Here is a 13,590-nt window from a genome sequence, read left to right on the forward strand (position 1 = left end):
CTCTTGTTACCCAGGCTGGAGTGCAATGGCGCGATCTCGGCTCACCGCAACCTCCGCCTCCTGGGTTCAAGCAATTCTCCTGCCTCAGCCTCCTGAGTAGCTGGGATTACAGGCACGCGCCACCATGCCCAGCTAATTTTTTGCATTTTTAGTAGAGACGGGGTTTCACCAAATTGACCAGGATGGTCTCGATCTCTTGACCTCGTGATCCACCCGCCTCGGCCTCCCAAAGTGCTGGGATTACAGGCTTGAGCCACCGCGCCCGGCCTGCTGCGTGGGTTTCTAAGAAGTAGAAGAACTGTTTAGAAATTCGGCGCCGACAGCCCCATTCCACCGCTACCAGCGGCGCACAATAACAGGTAGGCGGCCGGAGGGAAAGGGCGGAGCTGGGCGGGGCGGGGCCGGGAAGGGGCGGGGCATGCCCCTACCCGCGGAGGCCGGGAGGACCAGGAACCTGGGAGAGCATGGCCACGCTGCGCCGGCTTCGGGAGGTTCCGCGGCACTTACTGGTTTGCGAGAAATCCAACTTCGGCAACCACAAGTCGCGCCACCGGCATATCATTCAGACGCACTATTATAACTACAGGGTGAGTCCGATTGTCCTCAGCTTTTCCGGCTGTGCTTGGTCCCGGCGTGCGAGAGAGATTTTGGGAGAGTGCTAGGCTTCGCGGGGCGGAGAGTGCGTGAAGGGGGCGGGGCCCTGCCAGGCATGCTGGGAGTTGTAGTTTCTTAACCTCTCCAGGCCAGTGACTTGAAGGGCTGCAGGACTACAACACCGAGGATGCGCAGGGCGTGGGGGCAGTACCCAGTCCTGTAGGGAGCTGTTGGCAGGAGTGTTCCGGCTGCTCACTTGTGTCTTCGCGCGAAACAGGGAGTGAGTCCAGGGAGGCATTGGAGGTTCCAGGCCGAGACTAGGTTGTTAGAGCGGTGTGACGACTGCGACGTGCAGCTGCGGGCAGGCACGTGCACCTCGCTTTCTCCCCATATCAGGGCGGGTCTCGCGCCTCCTCCCCACCACCGCCTCCCTCCCTGACTTCAATCCCTCTCCCACCTGTTTACCTGTAGATCTTTCCAGAGCATCCTGCCTAGGCCCGGCCCAGGAAGCGACTTGCTTTTCTAAATTGGTTGTGGAAACTAATTTGATACCCGAAAAACTTAAAGAAACCAACCTTACAATGGGGGATTAAACATTTTACACTTTAAATCGTTCGGCTTAATAACTCAGGCTTGACTGAGCAGTGTCTCAGAGATATTGAGAGATGACCTGATCTGTCAGAACAGGCTGGTGTTTGAGTCTTGGGACAGTGATGACATTTACAATGTGGCAACATTTGAAGCCTGTCCTGTTTTTAACACTTGTTTTGGGTGGCAATCTCATCACAGCTGTCAGGGATGTATACCTTAACTCTCCTGTTGCATTTTTCTGTCTCGAAAGTGGAAACACACAGGAGCACCATTGCTTGCACATAGAGTCTTAGTAATTGGATGTTCATAAATTCCTTATCTCCCCAACAGATAGTTCCTTTCATTCCAGGGTAGCACCAGGGTAAACAAATCAAGGGATATTCAATTATACTGTATTTCCTTGAAAGTAAAATAGTGCAAAGAACAGGACATAAAATATACAGCATTGCTAATTTGCAAAAGATAAAATGCAAGCAAGAGTTTTCCATTTAAAGTTTTCTGTTCAATCCCTTTCCTGTACTGTACATTTGAATGCAGAAATTAAAAACTTGAGTAGTCAGAATTCTCTTTGACTGAGATAGATAAGTTAGCGTAAGAGTTTTGTTGCCTGTATTTATATGTTCCAGTGAAACTGGTGGAGAAAGAAGAACTTTCATGATCTTATTTCATTCCTAAAAACCTGGGTGTTCATCTTCATAGAAGTAAGACATTGTTTGTATTACACATTCCGATAGGTTTCATTTCTCATTCCTGAATGTGGGATACTATCAGAGGAACTGAAAAACCTGGTCATGCAAACTGGACCCTATTACTTTGTGAAGAATTTACCTCTTCATGAATTAATTACACACGAATTCATCAGTACCTTTATAAAGAAAGGTAAGAAAAACCTGAAATGTCTATGAACAAGGCAAGATGAGGAAGTATAGGGAGACCACATCACAAAGCTAGGGCTGTTCAAGTTTTGAACAGGGCCTGTGGGATGGATAGTCTTTGTGGTCAACTGCACACATGCGCTCCCCTCCACCATTCTTATCCTGTTCTTTCTTATGCCCTCTTTAGTGGTGGTTTCTGATTGCAATTGCCCACAAGTGTTGGATGGGGATGTAACACGAGGGTATCCATCCCCTTAAAATGAAGATTAATGGGGAGAAAGACTTGCAATGTGTGTTTGATGCACTGCTGTTGATGTGGCAGCAAAGACACTATGCTGTCAGCAGTCCCACAGCAGCTGTCTCAGGGGGTGGGTCTCCAGATGCAGCCACAGCTCCTGCTCACAGAGCCAAGGTAGTGGCTGGGGTCCTGTGTCTTCTGCTTAGATTTTGTAGCCATAATCCCCCTCTGCTCACCCCATTTCTGCCCATAATCTGCTGGGTTGGACTGGTTTGTTTCAGTTGTTTCCTGGGAGCCGTTTTTTTGAAACTACTTTAGAGGATCTTTGGGGATTCCACCCATGCTACATAAGGTGACAACCTGTACAGTGGCCACAGGCTGACCTTGTGGTGGCCCCCACCTATGTCCTCTCCAGAGAAGATATGAAGAAGTCTAGTTACCAGTAGCTCCTCTCATTTTGACATTGCTGGGGCTACTTATGAGCTGGGCATCTTGTCTGGTCTCATCAGCGTTATTCCTTTCATCTATTTTGATACCACTTTGTGAATAACACGGACACTGGCTGTAGCGGGCACTGTTAAATATCTTACCGAATTTAAGCCTTGCAACAACTTTTGAAGCAGGCCTATGATCGTCACTTAACAGGTGAGGAAACTGAGGCTTGGAGAGGTTGAGTAGCTTTTGAATCTTAACCTGGAACTCTGCCTCTAAGATGTGTATGTTTATCTAGAATTCTACTTTGTATCCCTCTCCCCGCATCCCCAAGGGTCATGCTCCATTTTGAGTCAATTTTCTGCTTGATGATAGTAAACTTACACAAATAGGCCCTTGGTCGGGGAGTGGACCAGCAGGAGCTTGGTCTTTGTGTGCTTCAGCTTACCTTTAGCAGGTGTTGGGTTTATTGAGTGAGCTGGAGCAGCGGTAGAAACTGACCTTTAATTACCTGGAATACTCGTTATCTTGTGAAAACAATCCACTAACATCTTGCAGGTGTAATTTCTTCTTTTAAATTTTTCCTCTGGATTTTTTTACAGGTTCTTGCTGTGCACTAACATACAATACAAATATCGATGAAGATAATACTGTTGCCCTGCTACCAAATGGTAACACTTATTTTTTCATCTTTAATTATTAAAAAAATGCATACTGTGGAAAAAAAAATAGTTGGCCAGTCATGATGGTTCATTCCTGTAATACCTGCAGTTTAGGAGACCGAGGCAGGCTGATTACCTGAGGTCAGGAGTTCGAGACCAGCCTGGCCAACATGATGAAACCCCATCTCTACTAAAAAGACAAAAAGTTAGCTGGGCGTGGTGGTAATCCTGTAATCCCAGCTACTAGGGAGGCTGAGGCAGGAGAATCGCTTGAACCTGGGAAGCAGAGGTTGCAGTGAGCCAAAATTGCACCATTGCACTCCAGCCTGGACAACAAGAACAAAATTCCGTCTCTCTCACTCACACACACACACACACACACAAATAGTCAAATCACACAGATCTATAGAGAATAAAGCAAAGGTCTGTGATTTTATTTTCTTCCCTCCAAATTCACTCCCCTTCTTAGAAGGACCCTTTGTTAACAGTTTGGTGTTGATTCTTCCAGACACTTTGAGTTTATAAACACACATACAAGTTTTTTTCCTTTTGCAATGGAGTCTTGCTCTGTCACCAGGCTGGAGTGCAGTGGTGCGATCTTGGCTCACTGCAGCCTCCACCCCCCGGGTTCAAGCAATTCTCCTGCTTCAGCCTCCTGAGTAGCTGGGATCACAGGAGCTACTAATGTACCACCACGCTCAGCTAATTTTTCGTATAGAGAGGGTTTCACCATGTTGGCCAGGATGGTCTCGATCTCTTGACCTCATGATCTACCCACCTTGGCCTCCCAAGGTGCTGAGATTACAGACCTGTGCCACCACACCCAGCCAAGGTCTTTTTTTTAACCTAAATTGTATCATGCTACATTGTGTCTTAATGTGCTCCCCCCCCACACAAGCTTCATATGATACACATCATTCCCTATTAGTCGATATAGTTCCAACTTCCTGTTTTTAATGGCTTAAGATATTCAAGCCGGGCACGGTGGCTCACACCTGTAATCCCAGCACTTTGGGAGGCTGAAGTGGGTGGATCATTTGAGGTCAGGAGTTCGAGACCAGCCTGGCCAACATGGTGAAACTCTGCCTCTACTAAAAGTACAAAAATTAGCCAGATGTGGTGACAGGTGCCTGTAGTCTCAGCTCCTCGGGAGGCTGAGGGAGGAGAAAAGCTTGAACCCAGGAGGTGGAGGTTGCAGTGAGCTGAGATCATGCTATATGCATTCACTCTGTCACATGGGTGACAGAGTGAGACTGTCTAAAAAAAAAAAAAAAGATATTTCGAAGAATGAGTATACCATGACTTCTTTATTTCATCTTCAGTAGAAATTCGGATTATTTCTGATTTCACTATTATAAATAATATCCTTGGATGTATAATGTGTAAATAATATCTGCGTTACAAGACATGTATGTATATAAACAGTGTTCTTGTGATGTAAGTAAGATCCTTGCATGCAGTTTGTTACATTGCTATCTAACTGTTCAATTTGCCTTGGTTTCTTTTAGTCAGACAACATAAGTCGTATCTTTGTTATATCTCATGGGAGTTAATATTTGATTTATAGGGACATTAATTTTGTCATTGGATAAAGACACTTATGAAGAAACTGGACTTCAGGGTCGTCCATCTCAGTTTTCTGGCAGAAAAATTATGAAATTTAGTAAGTATCATGTGTGCTTGATCCGTTTCTAAAAAGTCCGTAATCTTCCTGAGGCAATTTCAATTTAAATGTTTGAATTGCCTCTACTCTATTTGTCCAGAAAAATGTGGCTTTTAAAAAATATCTGTCAAACTTCTGACTCGAGGTTCACACAGGATAGGATGGTGATGCTTTTAAGTCCATTTCTTATCAGCTGTAGCCTCGTTTGGTAAAGTTTGTAGACTTGGACTAGGCAATTAAATATATATGTTTTGGGTTAAAAATTCAAAGTAGCGAATCCAAGATAGGAATCTACAAGTCTACAGCTTGTTCTTAATAAGGAATTTCCTTGGTTTCCCCAAGTCTTCATGATTACTAGTAGGAAGTCACCCATGAGTGGAGAGAGATTTTACTGCCAGTGTCTGTCTCGAGAAGCAATAGTTAAGGCTGCCACATCCATAAGTAGATTAAACTTGACCTCTCAAGGTTCTCTGCCCTTGGTCTTTGACCTAGGAAATATACAAATTTAAAATGTCTGTTTTTATTAGCTCTCAAGGTAGAAGTGCCCACTAAAGGGATCTTTCTAATTTGGTAAACCAAAGGGAGTACAAGAAACAGAAAATCATTTTTACTATCTGTAAAACTTCCCAGGATTCTAATTTTTTTAAAATGTTGACTTTTTCCATAGTACAAGCTGTATGCATATGAATGAAATATATATTCCTTTTTTCATTTTTCAAGTTGTTTCCATTGATTTGATGGAATTATCTTTAAACTTGGATTCTAAGAAGTATGAAAGAATATCTTGGTCCTTCAAAGAAAAGAAGCCATTGAAATTTGATTTTCTTTTGGCTTGGCATAATGCAGGTATGAAAAATAAGTTACGTAATGATACAGTGATTTTGAAATAATTGTCAACTAAAGAGGAGTAATGGAGGATTAAATAGTGACTCTTACAGTCAAGGAATATTGTATAGGCATATATAAAATATTATTAAGGAAACAACTTTAGCCCTTCTGACATCTCTGCAAACCACAGTTCAGGATAATCTAGGCATGCAAGCCTTCTGCTCAGTCTCTTTGAATTATATGCAGATTCAGAGATCTTGAGAGTGGCTTCAGAGCAGCTAAATTTTATCTGTTTCTTCCCTTTCTTCTCTCCAGCTTACCTCAAACAGCCTTGGCTATATTTTTTTTAAAGTAGCACCAATTATAGTTATATATACAATCTGCTTATTCATTATCACACTAACTCAGACCTACCATTAAATATCAGACTAATTTGTTACAACTTTTAATTGATTGGGACACTAAATATAGTTCGAAGTTTGCTATTCACCAAGCAGCGTAATCTGCCTAAAACTTGCCTGTATGCTGTTCCTTTCAGAAATGTATCCAGATAATAGTGGATCAAGTAATCAGGGATTATGATAGGGTAGTACTCTCTTCTGGAGGATAGGAGGCATTATGGTTTGTTTAGAAATAGACCCATCTGTCTGCTCCTCGTGGAAAGTGTCTGGTCACTGGGTGCTCCAAGTCGCTTTCACGAGTCCTCAGTCTGGCCTTTGGTGCCTTCTATATATGGTAGATAGAAAAGAGGGCAGAAAGTCTTATTGAAGTTTCAAATGCATGAAGTCTTTTATGTGCATCATCTAGGCATTGGGTTCTGGATAGCTCCCTGTTCCTAAAGCTTCTAACTACAGATTTGTCAAAAACTGTAAAAGGTCTGAGATTTCCTCATACTTGCCAGCTAACAAGGTAGCCTATCACACTCTCAGGGATGCTGGCAGAAGACACACAAGCCCTGGGTTAGAGACGCAGGACTTAAGTCCTCAGAGGAATGGCAGTAGCCAGAATATATTAGTCACGGTTCTCCAGACAGAAAGGACAGGAAGGAAGGGAGAGGGAGAGGGGCAGGGGGCTGGGAGGGAGGAGAGGGAGAGGGAGAGGGAGAGGGTGGGGAGAGGGAGTTGGTTTATTGATCATGCAATTATGGAGGCTGAGAAGTCTCATGATGGGCTGTCTGCAAGTAGAAATAATGCTTTACCAGCCATCTAATGACCCTTTGTCCAGTCAGATTGACACTTAAAATTAACCATCACACTGAATATCACCATTTGTACAAGCTCACCAAGTTCCATTTGCCATAGAGTGACACCAAGTGAGGCTGGCACATGTAGTAGGTTGCATTACAGGAGAGGAACCTGGAGTTTACAGAACTCAAAGCCTTATAGGGGGCAGTAAGCCAGCTGATCTCTGCCAGGAGAGGGAGGGAGACAGTATTTCTATTACCCTGGAAAGTAAGCAAACCTGCCTTTTGCTGGGGAGGGAGTACTATCTCTCTCTTCCAAGGCCATTGGCTACACAAACATCCCTGAAAAGATAGGCTGGATTTTACTGGGTTTTCAAAGTCAGACTTGAATGAGGTTCCATCACCACTGAGTTCCTCTTCTTTTCCATTAATACAGATTGTGCAGATATGTTCCTTCTCTCTAGAGTTCACTATTCATACATCAGGAATGCTTCTGGTTTTAAGTGTGAAGTTGAAATTTTTTTATTAGCACCAACAGTGAAACTAGTTTGGATTTTATTAGAAACTATTGTGCTTTTCCAGGAAAAGTGTGAAAAAAGATGAACATTTACAGAACTTGGGCAAAAGGAGCTGAAAGCAGCTTTAAATGATATCAATTTGAAGGCAGCTCCCCACAGCTTCCATCTTACTTAATCTTGCCACTCTCAAGTGGGAATTGGTGGGTTCAGGGAGTCACTGAACTTGCTTATGATATTCAAATGGATTCAAGTGGCCTTGTGTGGTGTGTTTTTAAGGGTCAGAAGAGTCAACAATGATGTCATACTTTTCCAAGTACCAAATTCAGGAGCATCAGCCAAAAGTGGCACTGAGCACATTGAGAGATCTCCAGTGCCCAGTGCTGCAGAGCAGCGAGCTCGAGGGAACGCCGGACGTGTCCTGCCGGGCACTGGAGCTCTTCGACTGGCTCGGCGCCGTCTTCAGTAATGTCGACCTGTGGGTATCTGAACTCCCTGCATCTTCTAGGGTTCTGGCCTGCAGCTTGTTTTTAATAGGAGTTGAATACTTTGGAAGTGATCATGTGATGGATATAAATGTGTTCTCTCTCTTTTTTTTGGTGACAGAAATAATGAGTCCAATAATTTCATATCAACCTATTGCTGCCCTCAGCCAAGCACAGTGGTGGCAAAAGCTTATTTGTGTACAATCACTGGCTTCATACTTCCAGAGAAGATCTGTCTCCTGCTGGAACGTCTCTGGTGAGAACTCTGCGCTTTGTATCGCTCATCAGTGCTCTGTAGAACAGTATGTAGAATAGCACTGATTTTTTTCATTTTGGGAGGTAACATATAAATAAAATGTACATTGAAAGGAAACTCAGATCCCCTATTGCAAAGACTGTGTCCATTGAGTATAATCCTATTTAGTAAGCATGTCTCTTCAATCTCCCCTTTTAAAATGCCAGATTGAAGTCTTGAAGGTTTTCCTTTTTAAGCCCAACATCCTTTTTCACATTTATTAGTTTAGTACTTTGATTTTCTTTGATAAGAGGGCTGGATTTTAAATATCTGGTGAATTATCCTGCAATGTTTCAGTTAACTGAGACTCTGAGAACAGTACTCTTAGTAGGAGGGAAACTGTCCGTAAACCCTGGTGGGCTTTTTCGTTTTGGGTTCTTTTCATCTTAAAGACCTCCCAGAATGAGGGTGGGAAAAGCTGAGGTTTGTTTTGGGTGTTGTATATCAGTTGATCTTTTTGGAATTCACAATGTGAGATCAGGAATTCATCACATACCTTTTGATTTTTATAAGTTAAAGCTGAGATCTAAGCTTTATTAGAATATCAGAAAGACTACTTATCCTGAATAAATGTTTTAAAAATGCAGACATTCCTAACTCTTCCTAACAATTACATGTTTTTTTCCAGTCACTACTATGATGAACCAAAATTAGCTCCGTGGGTTACATTGTCCGTTCAAGGCTTTGCAGACAGCCCTGTTTCTTGGGGAAAAAATGAACATGGTTTTCGAAAAGGAGGAGAACATTTATACAACTTTGTGATTTTTAATAATCAGGACTATTGGCTTCAGATGGCTGTTGGGGCAAATGATCACTGTCCACCCTAAAAAATAAAAAATTAAAAATCATGTGTACTTTTTAATCTTAAAAAGCATGTTTTCAGATTTCTTAGTGGTAAAAGGTCTGTGTGTTCACTCAGGCTTATGTGATGGTGGCATTTCTCAGGTCAGCATTTGCTAACAGTCTGCACTGGGCTTGGGACCCATCTGTGATGGCAGCAGGGCCTGCTGTCCAATGAATAGCTCATAATTGATTTCTCTCTGTCAACATAATCACAGGGTTGTGGGTTACTACGTGGTAGACTGGGCCAAGATGTCCAGGGACCAGGGAGTATTAGACCATTGGGTTAGATGTATTTTGTTCATTACAATTTTTTTCAAATAAGAGAAAGAAATCTCATCCTTACTAGGGCCAGTTCCTGTTGTAAGTGCTGTTTGTATATTATCATATTAGATTCTTACACCAACCCTTTGAGGAAACTGAGACAGTGTGTAAATATGCTACCGAGGTTACAGTGCTAGTGGACCTGAGACTTGATCTCAGGCCAGCCTAGTTCCTAAGTGTGTTCTCATTTTAATGCCTCTGGATCAGAGGGATCAATGGATACTGTGAATTGTTACAGAACAGGTTGAAAGAATTTTATTTCCAGCAGTAAGGCTGATAAGGACCAGTTGAAAACAACTAAAACTTTAGGATACATATGAAGAACCATTTTTTTAATGTAAAAAGTAAGAGCTGTAAAATAAGAGTTCTTAAAGGCAAAAAAAAAAAAAAAAAAATTTTTTTTTTAAATGGAAGCAGAGACCCAAAGAAGTAAATGGAGTACTGTTGCCGCTTTTCACCCTTAGTGCATCTGCCAGATGTCAAGTTGAATGTTTCTTCTCATAGCCTGAGGTGGGAAGGGGCAATAGAACAGCACACAAAGCTCAGGGCCTACCCAAGACAGGAAAACTAAAAGACCTCATAAAGTGAGACCCCAAAAGGATAGATGTAGTGTAAGGGTGAACTAAGAGTAAATGCACCTGCTTCCATGCTCCCAACTCCTGTGAACAGCAAGGAAGATTTCTGTCTTGGGGGAGAACGTCTTACCTGAGAGCCTATATATAACCACCGGCAGTTTTTAGGGTGGTTTGTTTGCACAGCCTGGGTAGTCTTAAAAAATCTCAAGCTGGAAATTTCAAGTGATAACAGGATTTTAGTGCCCTACAGGTAATTGGCAGAGGCAAAACAGATCGTCTTTGGAGGAAGTTGGAGAGTTTCAAGGAATATAAGTTAATAGAAAAAAAATCACAAATGTAAAATTGACAGGAACCGGCAGAAACAAGGGGCAGAAGCAGACCCTGAAGTCCTAGAAAGATTTAAGATCTATGCACACACATTTAAGATTTATGCAAGCATATTCATAAAGTAGGCTTTATACTTACAGAAATAAGGGGGGTTAAATGGCATGAGTATAAAAACAATGAAGCAGATTGTGAAAAGTACCAAACAAAGGTAGGAATGAAAAATATAATTGAAATTGCAAGTTCAACTGGTTGGTTTCACAGCAGACTAGATGCCACTGAAAATAGGATAATGCATATGAAGAAATTAAGATGTTTTCAAATTTGCAAAAGCTGAAAGACTGTCACCCACAGGTCTGCACTGCAAGAAAAGTTAAAGGATGTCCTTTGGGCAGAAGGAAAATGCCTGCCTTCTGAAGGAAATAGTAGCAACATGGGTAAATGTAGGATTTATTATTTAAACCTCATTAAAAGACAGTTGTTTAAATAATAGTGTGGGATTTATAATATATGTAAAAGTAAAATGGATGACCACAATAGTTTAAAGGCTAGGAAAGGACAGTTGTGCTGTTGTAAAGTTCTTACACACAAAGGGATATGCTACCACTTGAAGACAGACTGGTAAGTTACAGATGTGTGCTACAGACCCTAAAGCAGCTGCTGCAATGACATACCAGAAATCCTAGCTATTATCAAAAGGCAAAATGGAATTATTTTAAAACCCTGATTAATCAAAAAGAAGACAAAAAGAGGTAAAAGAGAATAAAAAATAGGATGAATAGAAGACAAATAGCAAGATGAGAGACTCAACCATATCAGTAATCACATTAAATGTGAATAGTGTAAACACCCCAATTAAAAGGCATAGATCTTCAGACTGGATTGAAAAAATATGACCCAAGTTTATTCTGCCTACAAGAAAAGTACTTTAAATAGAAATATACAAATAGTTAAAGATGGAAAAAGGATAGTGCTAACACTAGTTAAATGAAAATTTGGAGTGGCTATATTAATCAAAATAGAGCAAAAACATTTCCCAGCATATCAGTCCATTCTCACACTACTATAAAGAAATACCTGAGACTGGGTAGCTTATAAAGAAAAGTTTAATTGGCTCACATTTCTGCAGGTCATGTAGGAAGCAAGATACTTGGTGCTTGTAAGATGGCATCTGCTTGGCTTCTGGGGAGGCCTCAGGAAAACATCATGGTGGAAGGTGAAAGAGAAGCATGGCCAGAACAGGAGGAAGGGATAGTGAAAACGTCAAATTCTCACAAGTATGCTGAAAACTTTATCTCCCATGTATTCCTGGTGGTGATGTGTAATTTCACAGCTATAAAATGTTTTCCAGTTTACTTATAAAAGTAAACATGAAATCACATATGATCCAGTAATTTCACTCTTGGGCATTTATCCCAGGGAAGTGAATTTGTGTTCACACAAGCACCCATTCTCAAATATTCCTAGAAGCTTCATTTGTAATGTTCAAAACCCAGGGGGAAAAAAATGTCCTTCAGTGTGTGAATGGTTAAGCAAATTGTGATCCATGAAATACAGCTTAACGATAAAAAGGAGCAAGTTATTAACACACCCAATAACTTGGTAAGATCTCAAGGGAATTATGCAGAGTAAAAAAAAGCCCAGACAAAAAAGTTACTATTGTATGATTCCATTTATGTAACGTTCTTGAAATGAAAAAAATATATAGAAATGGAGATCAGATTAGTGGTTGCCTGAGATTAGGGATGTTGGGGGTGAGGAGGGGTCGGTGTGGCTCTAACAGGGCAATAAGAAGGATCATCATGGGGATGGAACTATTCTATATCTTGACTGTGGTTGTCAGTACATGGACCTACATATGAAATAAAACTGTCCAGAACACCCACCCCTCCACCACCACACACACACACACACACACACACACACACACACACACACAGTAAAACTAAGGAAATCTGAATCAGGTCTGTGGATTGTACCAAGTCAATTTCCTAGTTTTGACAATGTGCTACAGTTACATGAGATGTTACCAATGGAGTATAAAAATGTTACATGGGACCTTTCTGTATCATATCCGCCACTTCCTCTGAATCTATAATTGTTTCAATAAAAATAAAGCAAAAAATTAAAATTTAAAATACGTGCTTTTTAGAAATGCCTGTAGATAGACAAAATTATGCAAAGAAGAAACAAGGAAAAGGTAAACACAAATTTGGGGAAGAGAAAGGGGATGAGAGGAGTTCTCTTTCCCAAACTGTTGTCCTGTCTCAAACTTCCTTGTAGAATGAATGATTCCTAGGGATTTATTACAGTATTCAAATAAATAAGTGGCTATGCATGGGACCAATGATGAAACTGGGTCAAAATCAATGCTTCTGGTTCTGCCAACCCTGTGCATTGAGCCTGGAGGAAGTCTACAGGGGGTGGAAGGGAGTGGGGGTGGAAGGGAGTGGGGGTGGAGTGGATGTCTTCAGTAGAAGGAGTTAGTCCTGGATTTCCCGAGGATGAGAAGCAACTGGGGCACAGCATCAAGCAAAACAGAAAGAAGGCAGGCAGTGCTCAGAACGTGCCAAAGAAGGCCACCGCATGGACTCCCTTTTGCACCTTAGCTCAGGCCGGTCTGACCCTGAAAAAGGCAGGCAGCCAGGGGCTGGCCCTGAGGATGGCAGGGCAGGGTGCAGGGCTGGGCTCTGCGGCAGCTGGCTCTAGTGCCCTCCCTCTGCTGGGAAGGAGTTGTGGGCCAGCCTAGGAAGGAACACCTAGACTGGTTGAAGAGGTCTGTGGTGGGGCAGGATGTAGAGGGCACACGTGGTGGCTTCCAAAAACCTAGAATCAATCCCCAGGACTCTACCTCTATGTCTCCTCTATGTTCCAACCCCAGCCATTGGCCATCCTCCTGCTCTAGCCCGGCCAACCTCCTTCAGTAATGTTGATGGCAAAATTTTGTATTGTATTCTTATTTTTAGCAAAGCTACTTGTTATATGACTTGTTTAGCATCACACTACCTGCCAAATGGGTATCTCCTCTGGGCCAAGGTGCTCTCTTTGCTCATCTGTTATGGATTGAATGTCTCTGTCCCCCGAAAATTCATATGCTGAAGCCCTAATCCCAATTTGATGGTCTTAGCAGGTGGGGCCTTTGGGAGGTGGTTGGGCTTAGATGAGG

General features: G+C 42.2%; 1 protein-coding gene across 2 annotated transcripts; it reads left to right on the forward strand.

Moving 5' to 3' along the window:
* The first annotated feature begins 430 nt into the window (after positions 1–430).
* RPP40 (ribonuclease P/MRP subunit p40) lies at positions 431–9,232 on the forward strand. 2 transcript variants are annotated; one of them, XM_002746253.6, is made up of 8 exons: positions 431–587; positions 1,920–2,064; positions 3,333–3,401; positions 4,960–5,055; positions 5,776–5,901; positions 7,861–8,059; positions 8,188–8,322; positions 8,990–9,232. In XM_002746253.6, the coding sequence occupies exons 1-8, from the start codon at positions 465–467 to the stop codon at positions 9,186–9,188; spliced, it is 1,092 nt and encodes a 363-aa protein (XP_002746299.1). In that variant the 5' UTR covers positions 431–464; the 3' UTR covers positions 9,189–9,232. The 2 variants fall into 2 exon arrangements, with proteins under 2 accessions (XP_002746299.1, XP_008992265.1); XM_008994017.5 differs by lacking the exon at positions 431–587 and adding an exon at positions 746–959.
* Positions 9,233–13,590: the final 4,358 nt, after the last annotated feature.

The sequence above is a fragment of the Callithrix jacchus genome, chromosome 4 (assembly GCF_049354715.1).
Source record: "Callithrix jacchus isolate 240 chromosome 4, calJac240_pri, whole genome shotgun sequence".
Classification (NCBI taxonomy): domain Eukaryota; kingdom Metazoa; phylum Chordata; class Mammalia; order Primates; family Cebidae; genus Callithrix; species Callithrix jacchus.